The sequence below is a fragment of the Chelonia mydas genome, chromosome 10, assembly GCF_015237465.2.
Source record: "Chelonia mydas isolate rCheMyd1 chromosome 10, rCheMyd1.pri.v2, whole genome shotgun sequence".
Taxonomy (NCBI): domain Eukaryota; kingdom Metazoa; phylum Chordata; order Testudines; family Cheloniidae; genus Chelonia; species Chelonia mydas.
Genome location: NC_051250.2, coordinates 24,093,824 through 24,112,270, shown reverse-complemented (window position 1 = coordinate 24,112,270; position 18,447 = coordinate 24,093,824). Strand labels below are relative to the sequence as shown.

General features: G+C 38.8%; 1 protein-coding gene across 3 annotated transcripts in view; it reads right to left on the bottom strand.

Annotated features, from left to right (window-relative positions):
- Positions 1-4,979: 4,979 nt before the first annotated feature.
- The window catches only part of GRIN2A (glutamate ionotropic receptor NMDA type subunit 2A), a 291,808-nt gene continuing 278,340 nt past the window's right edge, over positions 4,980-18,447 (bottom strand). For 2 of the 3 annotated variants that reach the window (XM_043524160.1, XM_043524161.1), the window contains 2 exons: positions 14,612-14,850; positions 4,981-7,687 (listed from right to left, as the gene is read on the bottom strand). In XM_043524160.1, coding sequence (XP_043380095.1) covers positions 5,897-7,687; positions 14,612-14,850 — 2,030 coding nt within the window. In that variant the 3' untranslated portion in view covers positions 4,981-5,896. Of the gene's footprint in view, positions 7,688-14,611; positions 14,851-18,447 lie in introns of all 3 variants that reach the window. The other variant, XM_043524162.1, reaches the window with a different exon arrangement.

The following is an 18,447-nucleotide window of genomic DNA, read 5'->3' as shown; positions in this document are numbered from 1 at the left end:
TTTATATTCATAAATATAAGTGAGCACTGATGATTAATTTTGTTTCCTATTAGTGACAATAAATACTAATATTTTGCTAATATAATTAAATACTAACACAGTACAGTGTAGATTCACGAGGAAAATGGTTCATACTCTACAATGTTAAAGTGACTATTCTTTCAAGCACTGCTCAAATAGGGAAAGGGAAGTAGAGTATCTGGAAGAGGCTCACACCAGAGAGGATGCCTAGTCAAAAAAAGACAGTCATTTACATCCAGTTGCAGGAAATACTTTCTACACCAAGACTACTTTACCCTGTAATTCTATTGTATTTAGTTTAAATTGTAATGGACATTACCCTGTTCTGGTGCGCAATCTGTCATAAGGATCCTAAGGACTAACACTGGATTTCTAAGGATGGAGAGAACCTCATGCACGTTTTTACTCAGATGGAATGGAACACATACTGATGACCAGTACTTGATATTGTCCATCAAGTACGTAGAGCAGTTATCACTCTATATTAAGCAATAGAGGAATGTTCTGTAATGATCAATGTATTTATTAGCTCTTATTTACCATATTTCTTAATGAAATAATTGTGAATCAAACAGCAAAAGATTTCATCTATTAATTCCTCCAGAGTCTGAGCTTGATTCTTAGTCCTTTGCCTCTGCTATGGTTCAAATCAGGAATTCCTGATGTATTGATTGATTTAGAGATAAAAGCACATTGAATAATTCCATATCTTCCCCTTCCTTGTTCTTTAAAAAGCACATATAGTAGTATAGTAATGATGTAGATATTAAGTTATTCTACAATAGACAGATTCTGCTACTCTTACTTTACATTGAATTGTTCCTTTATGCCATGTGTGGTCACCAGGAAAACAGTGCGAACACTAGGGAATAAGGTATTAGAATCAGGCACTAATTTATACTGTCACATACTTTGGAAATGGTAGCTACCTACAATGAAATTAGCAGAATCCAACTCTTTGCCACCTTCAAAACCATGTGGATAAAATTTACCAGGAAAAGACTCTCTTGATTTCTTTAAACCTTGTTGTGTGTTCTCATGCAAGGGCAGTTGAAAGATTATGCTGACATGCAGAAAGGAAAGGGAGAACTATGAGATTATGCTGGAGCCCAGTTTGCTACGATGACTGGGTTCAATTCCTCCCCAGAGCACCTGCTCAGATCTGAGATTCTTCAATAAGGAGATAGTGAGGTCAGAGAGAGACTAGGCAAAATATCAAATAAAATTTGCCAGAAATAGGAAAAAACATCTGTTTTTTTCTTTTTCCTCCCTTGTGTTTAAATATCATGTTTTTCCCTTTTTGTTGTGGGAGTGGTAGTTAGTGGGTGGCTGCAGAATATAGCAAATGTGGAGACTGTGGTATAGGAAATGTAATTAGAGGGGAAAACAATTTTAAAAAAGAATAAAGGAAAAACATACTGGCATGAAATGGGAGGAGCAAAACCACGAAGACACTTCTACAATTTCTGTGAAATAGGAAAGGAACAAGATAAAAATATGTCAGCAGTAGCTGTTTTCACTTCTATGTACCTGAGCTATGTAATGCTACAGAAACAAACTAACAGTCTTAAACACCAGTGACAACAATGGTCATAGTGATTTAGAGTCTGATCCAGCTCCCACTGGAGCCAATGGGAATCTTTCTATTAACGTCACTGGGGGCTGGATCAACTCTTTGGCGATAACACTGACCAACAAACTGCTGCGGCGGCAATTGAGAAAGTGTAACAAGTATCAGGCACTGCCCATGGAAGTACAGAGATGGGGGTCACATGCATGAGGTTTCCCTTTCCCTCTCCAAGAAAGAGGAAGGAGATAAAGAAATCCTTGATCTCTATTTGACTGTTAGTCCAATGGTATCAACAATGTGAGAGTACTACAAGCAGACAAAGTCCAGGCCTCCCCAGGGTTTTATGGCTCAGTATCACATGCTGTGGCTTTTGGCTCCATTGCCAAAAGCTTTTCTTCAGCTTTTTAAATTGTTTTTCTTTACACAGATCCATCAGTAACCACCCCACCTTTGTCCCTGAAGATGAGCCTTTACATTTCTTCTCTGTTTAGTTACGTTGTATGCCACAAGATCAAGATGGTAAATACATTGTGGGGATAAGAATCTGAGTGTATGTGGTTCCTCCCATTAAGGCATCAGTGTTCATTCCCATGTGAACAATTGTGTTACTATATTACCCAGCCTTCCTGCTGCTTCTTAAATTTGGTTTCTTTGTGCTGCACATTTACATTGCATCTATGTGGTGACTAAGATGAATGCTGTCTAAACTGCAACAATCTCCAGCATTCCACCCACCTCAGAAAAAGAACACACCACAATATATTTTTCAGCTAATCTACTTGTACATTTCACAGAAGTACAAGTCCACCTGGTTTCAGGATATTTACGTTTGAATCTCCAGTTACCTAGAAAATTTTGCAAATGGGGAAAAAAAAATCAACATTTTAAAGCACAGTATCCATGTATATATGTACAACATGCAAAGCATGTGTGCCTATATACAGAAACAGATGACACAGCAACCTTAGAATTATCAGATTTTCAGAGACTTACTGCAAATCATAATGATTAAGATGGAGTCATTGCAAAGTTTCATGATTCATCTTGTGATAAAATTCCCAGTAAATTCAATGTCACAAGTAGGGATGGCAAATTGGTTTGATTGAAATAAGAGTTACTCTGCTGGTTCAAAATAATCTAAGCCTTTAGCTCATGACTAGCATTGGACAAACAGTGGAAACAATTTGCCACAAATATATTTGCTAAACCAATTCGTGGTTCAATACGATAGTGTTCATACTCTTGGTTTGTTCACCTTCCCACAAATGTAGGGCCAGTCAGTTTTTGTCCACATGATTGTGTGGGAAGAACAGATTGTTCTGAAAGAAGCACTCACCTATGTGCTCTGAGTTTAGGTGTTTGGTACTGAGCGTGTTTGGAGGCAACAAGAAAAACGAAAAAGAATGGCAGAGGTTTTAAAACACCCTGAGTGAAAGTTCACACTGAGCAGCAAGAAAAGAGTAGGACGGATGATGCTGAAAGAGCAGAACGTGTCCTTGCCCAGGGACACATAACATGTTCCAGTCCTAGAATAGGAATCAAGGTGCCTGCAGTGTGTTGAGATACTAAGGTGGAAGGGTTTGGTTTCTGGGGACAACCACCCTGTGGAACTTCTCTCCTTGTGGTCCAAGCACATCCATGTACACACAAGAGGGTGATTAACCTTACCACCATCATCACAGAGAAATGGAGAACCAGGAAACAGATGAGCCAGTCAAGCTTCACAACAGTAAACTGGATAACAGCTAGAAGATGGTGCCCTAGAATTTACTAGCCCTGCTTAGCTCAGAGCTCCTCTCAGCATCTCTCTGAGAAATTCAACACCTCAGTGATCCTGGCTGGCATGTTAGGTCATCTAATCAGGAAATGGAAACCATATCGTGTGACTCAGGGATTATCACAAAGACCAAATTTGAATACAGAATTATTAAGGGAGTACTCATTATGAACAGCTGGAAAAACCTCATAGATTTTATAAACATATTTGGGCCTAATAATCTCAATTGAGATTTTCTAAGGAGCTGAAGGGAGTTCCGCCCCCAATTCCCGTGAGTGTTGAGTGCTCAGTTCCCTTTGGAACCTTTGAAAATACCAACCACCATCAACAAATTTGTAAAAAGCTCATTGTGGACAATTCATGAACTGAAATAAAGCTCAAATCTACTTAATAAATTGTTTTCAAGAAATAATTCAAGCAGCTGTAATAATGACTAAATTTTGTCTCATCCCTACTTTTGGCCCTCTGTTCTGAATACACTTTATAAATGTGTAGAGCGCAAGAATGTTGTCTATATTTTCTTTCTTGTGAAGCGTGCTATCACAATTCATGACAACAATTGGTATATTGTACTTATTTCATATAGATACTATAGTTTTATCTGATATGAACAAGATACTTCTCAGAGTCAGAGCTTAGGGGAGAGCGATGGACTCTTGGGTTGAAAAAGGCAAAGGTTATTTTTGCCCAGCAATGATTACATTTTCCAGTCCAATGGGATAGTACTTTCTCCACTTAATTCCATTGTTTTCCATTAGAATTTTCCAATTCAGCCACTTCTTCAATGAACCCTTTAAGGAACTTGCATTCATATAAATTTGAACTATCTGCCCCCAGCACAGTAAATGGAACAGCTCTCAGCATAGTTCAGGGAATAGGTGAGCACAGATTGTTGAACGTTTTCCATTGTACACATTACTTTGGTATACATTTTCTCCCTTGGTAAAATGCGGTATATATTTCTGGAGTGCAGAATGTATAATGTATATATGTGAAATAATCTGGTGAGCGCAGAAACAAATGTTGTGTAAGAATGCATCTATACCCTGTGAATGGCTTTGAACCATCAGTGGGTTATTTAACATATGCCTCATGAGTGATGATAAAGATATTGTCCCTTAGTTTCGCTATAACTACATTACTATGTGTGGATACATTAAAACTTAATGAAGGGTTAGAGAGGTTTAAAAAACTAGCCTGATGGTCAACAAATATACAAGATATTCTAGAAGGAAGAAGTCACTAAAAAGGTGTTAATCTTTCATAATACGGTATACGCAAAAATGGTATTGCATTCCTGACTGATTACATTAAACATATGTTGGTGTCTGATACAATATTAACAACTGTAATAATATTAACATACAATTAATTAGATGTCACCACTACTGCATTGTGAACAATGAGCTACAGGTGTTTTCATTATTATTTTGTTTTGTAATGAAGGGATAAAAGAGATACTATACAGCCCTGAGTAATGACCATTAAGGGGCAAATGCAAAAACTTACATACATATTAGGCTTCAAGATAAATAATGAGGTCCATAGCTTGACAGATTTAAGATCCATATATTGATATCTAAAAATATATATTCTAGGTTATGCAGCTTATTTTTCACTGCACAATGAAACCGCAGAATTTTTTAGTAACTGAGTTTGTAACTGTAAGTGCTTATGAAATATAAAGAAAGCATTTGTACACCAGCATTAACCAATATCCATATGTCTTCCTTTTGATACATAACAGTTTGGGCCTATATTTTCCACATTTATCTTTATGAGATTAGAATGAGCATAACATTTTTGTGCTAACACAGTTTTTTATTCCATTTTAGGGCCCTGAGTTTTTTTCTTTTTAATTATTTTGACGTTTGAAAACAAATATGAAACTAAAATATAGCTTTGAAAGTCTAACTCTCTATTCTTTTACAAGCCTCTATTTAGTTACAGTGCAAATGCGCTCTTCGCTTTTTTTTTTGTCTGTCAAACTACATGCATACCATATTGCTCATCCAGTATTAGAAAACCATTAAACATTCCCGATGACAGAAATACATTGAGTGATGCTCAACAACAGAATTTAGCATAACTAAACCAGTAAAATAATCAAAATACAAAAGAGCATAGTTGCCAACATATCTTGGCATAGGTGCCAACTCAGTGGGTGCTCCGGGGCTCAAGCACCTACAGGAAAAAAATAGGGGGTGCTCAGCACCCACCACCCAGAGCTGTTGGGCAGGGCCACCAACAGGCGCTCGGCGGGAGGGGAGGTGGAGCACTCACTGGGAAAAATAAAAGTCAGCGCCGGTGTGTCTTGGGGCTCTTCAATTCAACCTCCAGTTATATAACTTCCCCCCAGTTTTCAACAAACCCTGGATACATCTAAAAAGATGTCATATCCTCTTACCTATTCAAGTCCTGAGGGTATTGCATATTATCATTTAGCATAGTACTGTTTAAGAATGCACTCTTTGCCTCTAAGATGGTGGCAACTATGTTTCCCTATAGATAAAGTGTAAATGGGAAACTTAAACGTCTGATTCAATACTAGGCATTTTCTTATACACACGTCTATTGCTGCAGGAATTTAAAACTCGTGGAGTTGAGTACACACTATTCTTATTTGCAACATAAGGCATAACATGCTCTGAAAGGTACATATCATTATGGACCCGGCCATCTCGGGAACTATATGATGCTGTGGACTTTATTGATGACCTTGAATAAGTATCATTTCTTGCTTTTGCTGCTAATGATTGTTTGTAAAGATCAGCAGGACTTCGGCCAAAAACGAAGTGCTGGTCATCACGATAGGAGTGCAGAAAAGGGTTATCTGCAGAGTGATCAGGATACAGGGATTTGCTGCGCTTACTGTCCTCCAGAGTTTGCGTTACGAGTGAGCTCTTGTTACTCAACAGTTTGCTTGGGGGGACATGAAATGTGTTTGCATATGAGCTGCAGTCTAGAAACCTCTCTTTCTCTTTCAAGCTTATGCTGCGAGCAGGCCTTCCAATATCTACGTCCCTGGACTTATCGGGGATGTTGTCAAAAGAGTGTTGCCTACTGATCCTCATCTTATCCTTTTTCTGATGCTGGATTGCATTATTCTGAACCCAGTCATGCTCATACATTTCTTCAGGATGCTCCGAGCTGGCTGCTTCCTGCAATATTTGATCTTCATCAATATCATATAGGTTCCCCATCCGCAAGCAAGCATCACATTTATAGGGAGACCTGCTTGAATAATGGCCTGTGTAACTGGGCAGATTTGAAAGACAGCTCCTGCAATGGGTGGAATTCTGTCTGTATCTATCATTCACCTCGCCTAGCGAAGCATTTTTATCTTTTAAGCTATAGTGCTTTGAATAAAGTTTGTACTGGTCATTATTTGGAAGACTGTCTTCATTATGCAAAGGAGTCCTGTTACCGTGTTCTGCTTTCCTGTAGTTGTCATTGTGATCTTGGTAAACAGCAGGGAATTCAATAGTCTCTGGAAGGACAATATTTTCAATATACTGGGGTGGGTTCAGGTGGAGACCTGGCTGCTTGTCAGCATCGATTGTGTAAATTTTATCCCGAGGAGTGCTTTGTTTGGTTTTCAGGTATGTCAGCTCCACATCACTACAGTCCTTTGGGTATTTTGACACCACTGATCTCTTTTTAACATTGTCCTTGGTTTTGTGGTGTTTGTTATTGTTTTCGGGTTCCATATGGCAAGTGGCTCTGCTTGAGGTTTCCGATACATCCGAATGGACAATCTCCTCAGGAAGGTATCTCTGGCCCTTCACAGAATGCTGCCTATTTTCTTCTGAACCATTTTCTCTCTGTGAACCTTGGCTCTGAAGAATCGATTCTTGACGTAAAGATTCCACAGATTTCTTCCAAAGCTGCCTGGGTCTGGAGTTTACTTTTGCTTCTGCTGTAACAGCAACTTCCACTGTATTTGGATTTGATTCATTTAGTGTGAGAGGATGCTGACCTTGGAAAACATAGTTGTTAAGATTGTCTTTGTGTCGGTTGCTGACAAATGTGTGCAGTTCACTCATATTGTCACCAAAAAGGTTGTCCTTTGGCTGAAAAGACCTGTTTTCAGAGAATATCAAATTCCCCTTATCCATGACCATGTCCATAATTAGCGAACCCCTCTGAATAAAATCACCTGTTCTTTTGGGGGAATTAATTCTTGAAGGATTAATATTGGTCATATTTTTGGCTGTTCGCAGTAGTTTTAACATGTTGGTTTGGGAGCTGGTCAGAGTAAAGTCAGGTGATTTCTTTTTTTCCTCAATGTGCACTCCATGAATACAGCTATAAATACCCTGTAATAGGAGTAACATAAAACAAATTATATCACCAACTGGAAACTTTAAATACTGTAATTTTACATATTTCATTCTTAGCAATATGATTAAATTGGACATCACTTATTTAATGAGCACAAAGAGCAGAAGGGCATGCTGTCTTCCTGCAGCATATTTCTAGAATCATACATAAGACAGCGATGATAAATATTTCTTGATTTCATCTGTGTAACAGTAAAAGAAAAGCATTGCTAACATCAAACAAAACATTTTCCCCAAACTGTATCATTCTTTGGCACCATAGGCCTCAGGCATTAAAAAGGAGAAAGTTACACTATTATACTGACAGGTTTCAGAGTAGCAGCCGTGTTAGTCTGTATCCACAAAAAGAACAGGAGTACTTGTGGCCCCTCAGAGACAAACAAATTTATTAGAGCATAAGCTTTTGTGGGCTATGGCCCACTTCGTCGGATGCACAGAATGGACCATATAGTAAGAAGATAGATATATATATACATACAGAGAAGGTGGAAGTTGCCATACAAACTGTAAGAGGCTAATTAAGTAAGATGAGCTATTATCAACAGGAGAAAAAAACTTTTTAGTGATAATCAAGATGGCCCATTTAGACAGTTGACAAGAAGGTGTGAGGAGGATACTTAACATAAGGAAATAGAATCAATATGTGTAATGACCCAGCCACTCCCAGTCTCTATTCAAACCCAAGTTAATGGTATGTAGTTTGCATATTAATTCAGGCTGAGCAGTTTCTCCTTGGAGTCTGTTTTTGAAGCTTTTCTGTTGCAAAATTGCCACCCTTAAATCTTTTACTGAGTGGCCAGAGAGGTTGAAGTGTTCTTCTACTGGTTTTTGAATGTTATGATTCCTGATGTCAGATTTGTGTCCATTTATTCTTTTGAGTAGAGACTGTCCGGTTTGGCCAATGTACATGGCAGAGGGGCATTGCTGGCACATGATGGCATATATCACATTGGAAGATGTGCAGGTGAACGAGCCCCTGATGGTGTGACTAATGTGATTAGATCCTATGATGGTGTCACTTGAATAAATATGTGGACAGAGTTGGCATCAGGCTTTGTTGCAAGGACAGGTTCCTGGGTTAGTGTTTTTGTTGTGTGGTTGCTGGAGAGTATTTGCTTCAGGGTGGGTGGCTGTCTGTAAGCGAGGACTGAACTGTCTCCCAAGGTCTGTGAGAGTGAGGGATCATTTTTCAGGATAGGTTTAAATCTTTGATGATATGCTGGAGAGGTTTTAGTTGGGGGCTGAAGGTGACAGCTAGTGGCGTTCTGTTATTTTCTTTGTTGGGCCTGTCCTGTAGTAGGTGACTTCTGGGTACTCTTCTGGCTCTGTCAATCTGTTTTTTCACTTCAGCAGATGGGAATTGTAGTTTTAAGAATGCTTGATAGAGATCTGGTAGGTGTTTATCACTACAAAAGTTTTTTTCTCTTGCTGATAATAGCTCATCTTAATTAATTAGCCTCTTACAGTTTGTATGGCAACTTTCACCTTCTCTGTATGTGTATATATATATCTTCTTACTATATGTTCCATTCTATGCATCCGATGAAGTGGGCTGTAGCCCACAAAAGCTTATGCTCTAACAAATTTGTTAGTCTCTAAGGTGCCACAAGTACTCCTTTTCTTTATACAATTATACTGTTAGCACTGGATAAAAAAAAAAAAAAGTTTTCTGCCTCCAGCCATGTGTAAGCCACCAGCTGCTCCCAATCTGATGGGCATGTCAAGAAGGTTTCCTAGCGGGAAGATGAAGGCAGGACAAACAAGGACTTGAGCCCATCATAAATTCTGATCCCTCTCTTTTTCTAGCATCCTCCTCCTTGCCACAGCAACTCCTGTTCATTCGAGATCCTACGAAAATCATTACTCTTTAATGTGTCAACCTCTTTGACATGACTGCTACCCTCACAAACACTGAACAGTACTTAACTCCATGAGTGATCCTATAGAAATCAATGGAACTACTTACATAGTAGGAACTACTCAATTTAAGTATGTCAGGAAGAGGTCCTTCACAGTAGTCAGTTAACAAAGGGCTAATACATAGTGCAACATTGGCAGTGAGTGTGAATTCTGGTGGCCATGGCTTTCCTGGTGAAAACACTGAAGACTTCTTATAGTCTTCTTGAATACTATTCTTTACTTCCTGCTGGGTAATTGGTGTGACAGCTAGGTAAATACGTGCCATACTCATGGGCAGAGGGGCACCACTTGGTGTTTCAAGGGTTATGCCTACAAGATCTCGACAATTGTAACAATGAGAACAAAGAGAAATGTTCATTTCTGTTGTCCACAGACAACTGAAACACTAAGTTTAATTCCTGTAAATTAAATTCAGTAAAGATCTGCAAATCCTAAGCAGCCAAAACGGAATGTAAACATAATATAAATGCATTTTATGTATGATACCTTTATACTGTTATTTTTTAATTTGCTGCTAATTATCAGCAAAGGGAGTAATTATGAATGTAGCATAATTACAATGCACATAATGCATATTATCTGTTTTTTTTTCCAGTTTTCTTGTTAGCATAAAAAATGTCTGCATTTTTGCTTACTCCTGTTTCAGCCTGTTAGCTGTGCAAAAGCAATGGAATGCCCTAGTTTATGAAGAAGCTCTCACAGACTGCTGACATCTGCTAAATTGAACTATAAAGTTGATGCTAAATAAATAGGCCAATAAAGGATTTCGGTATGACTTAATTTAAATACAAAATCCAAGAGAATTTCTAGAAGTTATGTAGCACGTTAAGATGTACGGATTGTATTGTTAGAAGGACTTTTGAAACCATAAACTCCTTAGTCATTGGTCAGACAAATGTCCCAACAAAGGCAATGGGCCAAATGCCCAGGTCAGTCAATAATTTTTTATTCACTCCTTATTGGGGAAAAACTCTTATGATTGCAGCGAGTATTTTGCCTGAGCAAAAAGTGAGCGATAGCAACAGAATTTAACCATAGTAACATGCATACAAAGCAAAAATTAAGGGCCTTGCTCTTTTGTAATTGACTTGTTTATAATATTTTTTGGTTTTATGGTTCTTTTCTTACTTGCTTAAAAGTCCCTACCCATCATTCCCTTCTCCTTGTCTTTTGAAAAGGTGTTAACTACAGAGAATACCTAGCCATCAATGGGGAAATCACAGAAGATCAGTGAGGACCCAGAAGCCTGGATGCTTATCTGAAATACCCACACCTGTTGGTCTAGAAAACAAGTCTAGAGCTGAGCAAGAACAGGGATTTGCCTGAAAATTATGCTATTTTCCCACTTCCAGTCAAACAGAAAAAGTCAGCCCACATGGTATTTCAGTTCTGTTGTTTCCTGTCCCAGTCAGAATTAGTGTGGTGTATTGCAAACATGAAAAATAAAATGTTCTAAAACGTTAAATTAACTTTTTGAAATTGGATTTGCTTTGCCTTTTGGAGTGAAGATTGAAGTCAGTTCGTATTTTAATTTAAACCTGTTTACCCATCTGTAGCAGGATTCTACTGAATTTTACGCTTTCCTTTAGGATGAATTAGCTGTGAATTTGCTTGTGAAAGGAGTAGCTTTTTCAAAGTAATTGGGAGAATTTCAAATATAAATAAGGGAAAATAACAGGCAGATTTACAATATGCTGTAAAACAGAGCAGCTCTTTCGTTGCAAAAACGTAAGACCTTTGCTACAGGATTACACTAACATTTCAAGGGAATGTAGTAAGCCTGTTTTCTGAATGCTACAGAAAAATATTGAAATGAACAGGACAGATAGCAGGCTTCCTAGAAAGCTTCTGCATTAACCAGGATAAGAAAACCCTGAATGAACATCAGTAACTCCTTGCAGACACTACAGACTCATCAAAGGGAAGTATGACTGGCCTGGAGTCCCCTTGGATTCTAAAGATGTTTGCAAAATATTATTAATGCAATGGTTTCATGAAGCAGATGAAATCACTGGAACCCCCCCCCCCACGAAAAAACACCCCCCCCCCCATTATTTGTTTGTCACAGCAAAAACCACTCTCTCACTCGCAGATGACATGAATGGAACATTATAGCCATAACAAACCTATAACACCAAGGAAATACAACTGAAGATGAAATGTGCCAATTCCCCATTTAAAGTGCCTGGGTTTTGCAAAGTAAATGAGAACTTCCCTTTTTAGCTACTCTCACTCTTGTGAATCTCAGCCTTAAAGTTGGTGTCATTTTTGTAGGTATGGATTTCATTGCTTTCAATGATGGTTACTATTTAAGGTCTTTCTAAGAACACTGGATGGGCTCTCACAGAAGATAAATCTACGTTAGTCTACAGAATACCTAGATGCTTTAGCAATAAACCCATAGGACCAAGCTGATCCTTTGGAGCACAGTTTCTCACACCTTTTCACAGGGTGGATCACAAATTTAAAGACTGTGCAAAGGAAAGAGGAGATGGCCCATGAGACAATCATATGAGCCACCTCCTCACCCACTCACAACCACATAACATCCCCTAGGTAACAGCAACAATGGCTTACGCGGAAGAGTAGAATATTTTCAGCAGCCTTAATGCAAACCAAAGGAGGAGAGTCAGCACCATGTGATCATTTTAATCTCTCGTCAAACCATCAGTGGTCCATGCGACACAATTTGGGAAACACTGCTTTAGAGCACAGCAAACACTGGTCTTCCAAGACTTCATCTCCTCTCACCTGGATTATTGCACATTCTTCTCCATAGCCTCACACTACTCCAGATCTTTGTGCACCAACACGTGTAGGATGCTGCTGCCTGCTCCCTCCCATACACAAGGAAACACAACTACAGCATCCTCATCTTCTTCTAACTACTCCCACTGCCTCCTGTTTGTTTTGGAATCCATTAAAATCAAAGTCCTACTAACATACCAGGCATTGGTTTCTCTTTCACCTTCCCCTCCCACACTCCCTACCTTCCCCCCACAAAAACCCTCAACTACTGCTGAAGCAGGAGCCTTAATCTCTGCAGTTACTGTCATCTGAAACAACTTCTCTCTCTTTCTGCTTAACAACTCTGCAACTCATTACGAATGTAGCTGAAAACATCTCTCTTCTCTCTCTCGCCCCCCTCAGTTATTTAATTCTGTAATCATATTAGAATAACTCTAAAGTGTTTCAAGATAAATTTGCTAGAAAGATGCCAGAAGCATAACATTGCTTTGCAGTGTACATAACCTGCTTATGTCCCTTATCCTGGTTCCTTTACCAAACACCTGCTCTCCCACCACATCGCAAAAACGAATCACCTTTTCTAAAAGAAACAAAACCAAAACCAAAGGGCACTAAATTAACATTTTATGCAAACGGCAAAATTTACCAAATGGTGTTAAAATGGATTATATTTAATACAACTGAGCATGATTTTCCCCACAGAAAATATTCTCCATATAATTCAGTTTGGAAACATCTTCAGACTACAAAGTCCATCTCTGATTTGCCCAGCTGGGAGGCCAGGAGTGGAGTGGAGGTAAAGCGGGTGGGGGGTAAAGAGGTCTACAGTGAATCTCACTTGAAAAAGTAAAGAAGCCAATATGAAAAAGGAGAAGTGATTGTGTATGGTGCATTTTTTAAAGGTGGGGTTGTTTAGGAAGCTCAAATTTATGCATAAGTCAGCTTCGTAAGTATCTGGTCCAGGACAGTATTCAGTGAAAATAACAGCTTTACTTGCAGCTGTCTGTAAAACAGGTCTGCAAAGAAGCACCAAAATTAAAAGTCCCATCTTGCAGTTTTGTAGTTCCATATAAACATTGCAAACAAAAAAGTAAATAAAGGTGGTTTTTTTCCAAAAGTTAGATGCAGTCATAACAAAACAACTTTAAATTCATAAGGGCCACATTCCTTGCCTACCCCAAACTCCCTCTGATGGCAACATAGATCTGAATGTGTCCAAGGATCAGTCTCAGAAGAAGTAAAACAAACATTTAAAATGCCCACACCACTGAGTTTGGTGCTAACACTCATGGGCCACAACTGTAAGCTTTCCACATAGGGTATCACAGGGCAAAATCCCTTACCAACAGAATAGGACATAACATTTACTCTACGCTACTCCTTTTAGCTGCAAGTCCAATAGAGTTACTGGATTTACTCTGGGGAGTAGCCTCAACATGATTTGGGGCAAATAGGCATATTGCTATGGTTCTATTCACTTTGGCTACATTAAAAAAATTTCAGAGTCCATTGGCTATTTAATGTTTGATGCATAAAAAAACCCTCGTTTGTCAAAAAGAGTAAGACTACACATATTTTCTGCTTTTACTTCTACAATCATCTATTTGGACTTTTTAATAGGTAGAATTATCTTTAGAAATTGACCTAATCTCTAACCATATAAATAAATTACATTTTTGTGTGTCTAATCTGAGTTTATTGAAGGAATCTAATTAATTAGGAAAATGTAGCTGAGTAATACCTTCTAGACTATTTAACACTCTTAGAACCCCACATGTTCTATGAAATGCATAGTACTGAGAGTTAATATTTATCATCTGATTAATGCAGGTTTTAAAAAATTGCTTCATTCCAATGATTAGCCCAGTTCCCGCTAACGAGTAAATCTTGCATTTCTCCATTAAACCTTTCCCTAACGAAGAATCAATAGCCTGTGATTTCTGTATTTGCTTATTGACTATCCTGACATGTGCTAGTCCACCAGACAGCTTGCAGTCACAGCTATCAAATGAAAGAACAAAACAAAAAATCCCTAGGAGTGCATATGAAATGCAACTATAATACAAACCCAGTGGAACATCTTATCAAAGTTTTTAAAATGTTTCAGATATTCAGCAAAGGGATAAATTGAGAGAAAATATGTCTGCCTCACAGGGTGTGGATTAGTGGTTTTAAGAAACTAGTTGTTATATTAACTACTGGATAAAAGAGGTTTATGAAAGTTATACTAACCCTACTGATTGAGAACAACAATCCTGGCCTGTCTGTGCAGACCCCGGTGAAGCAGAATCTGAGTTTCCAGTAAAACAGATGTTCCCAGACAAAGGTTATTAGGCTGAGTGCCATGGCTGCTGCGAGCATGTAAAATACGCCTGCCATGTTGTCAATATCCAGCTGGCTGCTCATGACTTCATTCTTCTCATTATGACAAATACCAGTCAACCACAGTGTTTCCAATTCTTCCATCTCTCCTGGAGAAAACAAGAAATCGTACAGTTAGGGTTTGAAAACCATCATTCATAGTATATTGCAAAAATGAAAATCTAGGACATAGAGTAATTCCATCTTTAAAAATGCAGCACTCTAATATCTCATTATAAAGTGACTATTCTTATCTGCTAATTTAGGACTACATTACTTTAATAGATTTCAGGTCACAGTACCTCGGGTTGTGACTTCATCAGATTTCATATGTTAGCTAGACATGATTAGCCATTCCCATCTCGGGTTTTCAGGAAGAGGAGAGAAACATCTGAATGTGGCACAGTCTTCAAAAACAGACCTTTTGTGTTTCATATATTACCCCTCTTACTGTGGAAACAGACTTACAACTATTTAGCTCTTGGACATCTGACAGGATCTCCCTATCCTGTTTTATTTCTTGGTATTTTTAACTTCCATTGTCATTTGTTCAAATAAGTACAGTTTTAAAAATAGATATCTATGGTGATATCTCTATTCACGTGTTTTGTCTCTTTGCCGTGTCTGTATCTAGTTGAGGATTGTACTCTATAGAACTAGTCAAAAGGAATGTAATCTAGTGGGCAGAAACAGGACTGGAATGCAGGCTTCCTGGCTTCTATTCCTGAGTCTGCCACAACCGTGCCAGGGGATGTCAAACAATTCACTTTACTCAGTCATACCCAGCAAAACAGATATACCATCTCCCATAGCTGGGTGGTTCTTAGGCTGAATATTTGTAGTTTACAGGTCTTTGAGTTCCTCATCATTACTGTCATCGCAATATGCAGACAGCTAGTGCAGATCAGTCTGACTTTGTTAGGCAAGTTGTTATTTAAAATATACAAAACTAAGTACACTCATCCAAGCAAATAAAAGTGTTATAGGGTCTAGAACTCTGAATGGAGCTCTTCCAGCAATATATAAAAAAATGATTTAAATTATGTTGTACTTTGTGCATGGACAGAAGCTACCGCAGGGACTTATAGCATTCAATTCTCCCATCACCATCGCCTCAATTCTTCTCTCTCTCTTGAATATTACCTTATTTGGTGAGAAAAAAATCACTTCAAAAGCATCTTTGGGGCAATCCATGCTCCCCACCTCACATATTTTTCTTCTCTGTGATGTAATCACCACATGGACCAACGCAAAAGACTAGTGAGACTCAGTATGAGATCCAGATATATTTCAGGATCTCCCTTCTCTTACTTTTCAGCATGCCAGCGGCATGTCAGCAGCAGTGAGGTTTTCATAGAAAAGCTACTGACTAACTTATCACACTATTCCAGGCTTTTAAGAAGGGGCTAAGCTTGCACGACAAAGGGCAATGTCCTCATAGCATTGCTCAGAGTCTGAAACCCTGGCAACGTGTTCATTGCAACTGTTTCTCTCTAAACTCATTCTTTATGTTCCCTGAACTGCAGAAATAGTTTCTATCCCTTTTTAACCCCACATTTGGTTTCGTTCTGTCTGCAAGCACACAGGAGAACTAATGAAATTGCTTCTGGAAAGGTTTTTATGTTGTACAACGTGACTACTCTTGAAACATCCTTAGTGTTCCTCTACTGGAGCATTACATGCAAAATGCATTTTGATTCTAAGGCTAAACCTTTTCTTCTCAGAGATATGCAGTGGCATGATTCTAATTTCTTTTGTAATTACATGAGTTGTCTGCTTCTGGCAATAATGATCAAGAATGAAATGGGACCTACAGAGAAATATCATGTTAGCTAGCTTCATCTACTTCACAATTTAGTACACAATACATTTTTGTGCAGATTTCCTAATCTACCCCTTCCTTGACAATGAGCTCTGTAATATAGAAGGTGGGATCTTCCTGGTCTTCTGAGAAACATCAGAAGGCACTTCAAGCCTGTAATCAAGAACAGGGTTGGTGTGAGCTGCAAAGAAGTTGTATTTACATCTTAGTTACCCACATCAAACTGGAATGCTACTGAGCTGGCATGTAAGAATAGTTCACAGCATATAGAGTCCAAGGGCAGACAGGCAAGTTGATGGCCACAAATAATTGGGCTATGAGGACTAGAGTAGAGGTAAGTGGGAATTAAACACCGGGGCAGAAGAGAAAGGTTGCCTGCATACTTCAGTGATGAGCATTTTACAAGTTCCTAAGTCAGAGGAACCAGTCGTGGCTTCTTAGGGTATATCTACACTGCAATCACTGATCGTGATGACAGCTTGCACAGACCTATCCAAGCTATTGTTAATCTACCTAACTCAGATACCAGAGCAGTGAAGCTGCAGTGGCATGGGTTTCAGCACAGGCTACCCGCTTGAGTAAGTGCCCTGGGTTCTGGGCAGGCTTCTACAGTACCTGAGCGAACTAGCCGTGATTGCAGTGTAAACATACCCATAGTTAAGACTGAATTGAGTTTTACAGTTAAAGCAGAGATTCAACCTCTATGTATGAAGAATAGTGTATCCTCACGAAAATGACAGTGCTTACTCTTCGAGACCTCATAACAACACCACAAGGAAAAACAATTCTAAATTGTCTTTAAAAATCACTTTAATCTGGGACAATAAACACGAACATTCATTAATCACAATTATATAATTATTGCCTGTGCTCAGGGTGCTTATATGCACTTTCTTACCTTAAAATGTTTGGATTCCTATTCTTTGGTTTGTATCCCAGTACCATTTAGAGCCTCAATGAGATGTGGTTTTACCCCCCATTTATAGTCCTCCCTAAGATCTACCAATAAAATACAAAGACTCAAGAAAAGAAAAATGAAAGTCCAGAGAAAGTGTAATAGTGCCTGCATGTGTGTTACCCTCAAAGGTTCTGACAATCAGCCTGCATTGCTTTCCACAGTAAAATCCGCATCTCCCAAGACTGTCAGATGTCAGCTTGGTTTGGCTGCTGTGCTCTTTCACAATTCACAACAAATTTCATGGAGGGATTTAACTCTCTTTTTTATAATGGCGTATTTCGCATTTCCTCTCCTTCGCCATATATGCCTAAAATAACGAGTGATAAGCCACTAACCTTTTGAAAAAAGGACAGCTCAGAAACAACCCAGGCTTTTTAAAACTGAGATATGAAAGTGCCCTAGCAACCTGCAAGGAACCAAGGGTTGCGCAGTGGTTTATTACCTCTCCTTACACCTGGTCAAGAGTGCAGTCACTTCCAGCAGACACCTAATATATATGCTCCGCAACAATTTACCTCATTTTGAAACTATGTAGGGTACACGTTTGGGAATTTTGTTAAACTCTAAGTTGACAAACAAATGAAAGGACATTGTTAGACTGAGTATAGACCAGACTGCTAACATACACAGAGATGGGCTAAGTCATAATTCTTGAATCCTGATTTCAAATAACCCAAATTTGGGATCTGGTGGGTTAGGTTAGGTCACTATAGAGAGAGGAGCTATTTGCAAGAGTAGGTGAGTTGAATTCAAAACACTGAAGTTTGGGGGTGGTCTTAATTTTGGTTCAGGATAAAGATACTGTCTTTTCAGATCCTTCAGTACCCTGAGCTGGAAGTGGCCAGGGAAAGATGACCCCCAAGGGTAATGAACAGTCTTGGCATATGCATGTAGCTACAGGTAAAGGACTAGCAGTCTGCATATGCT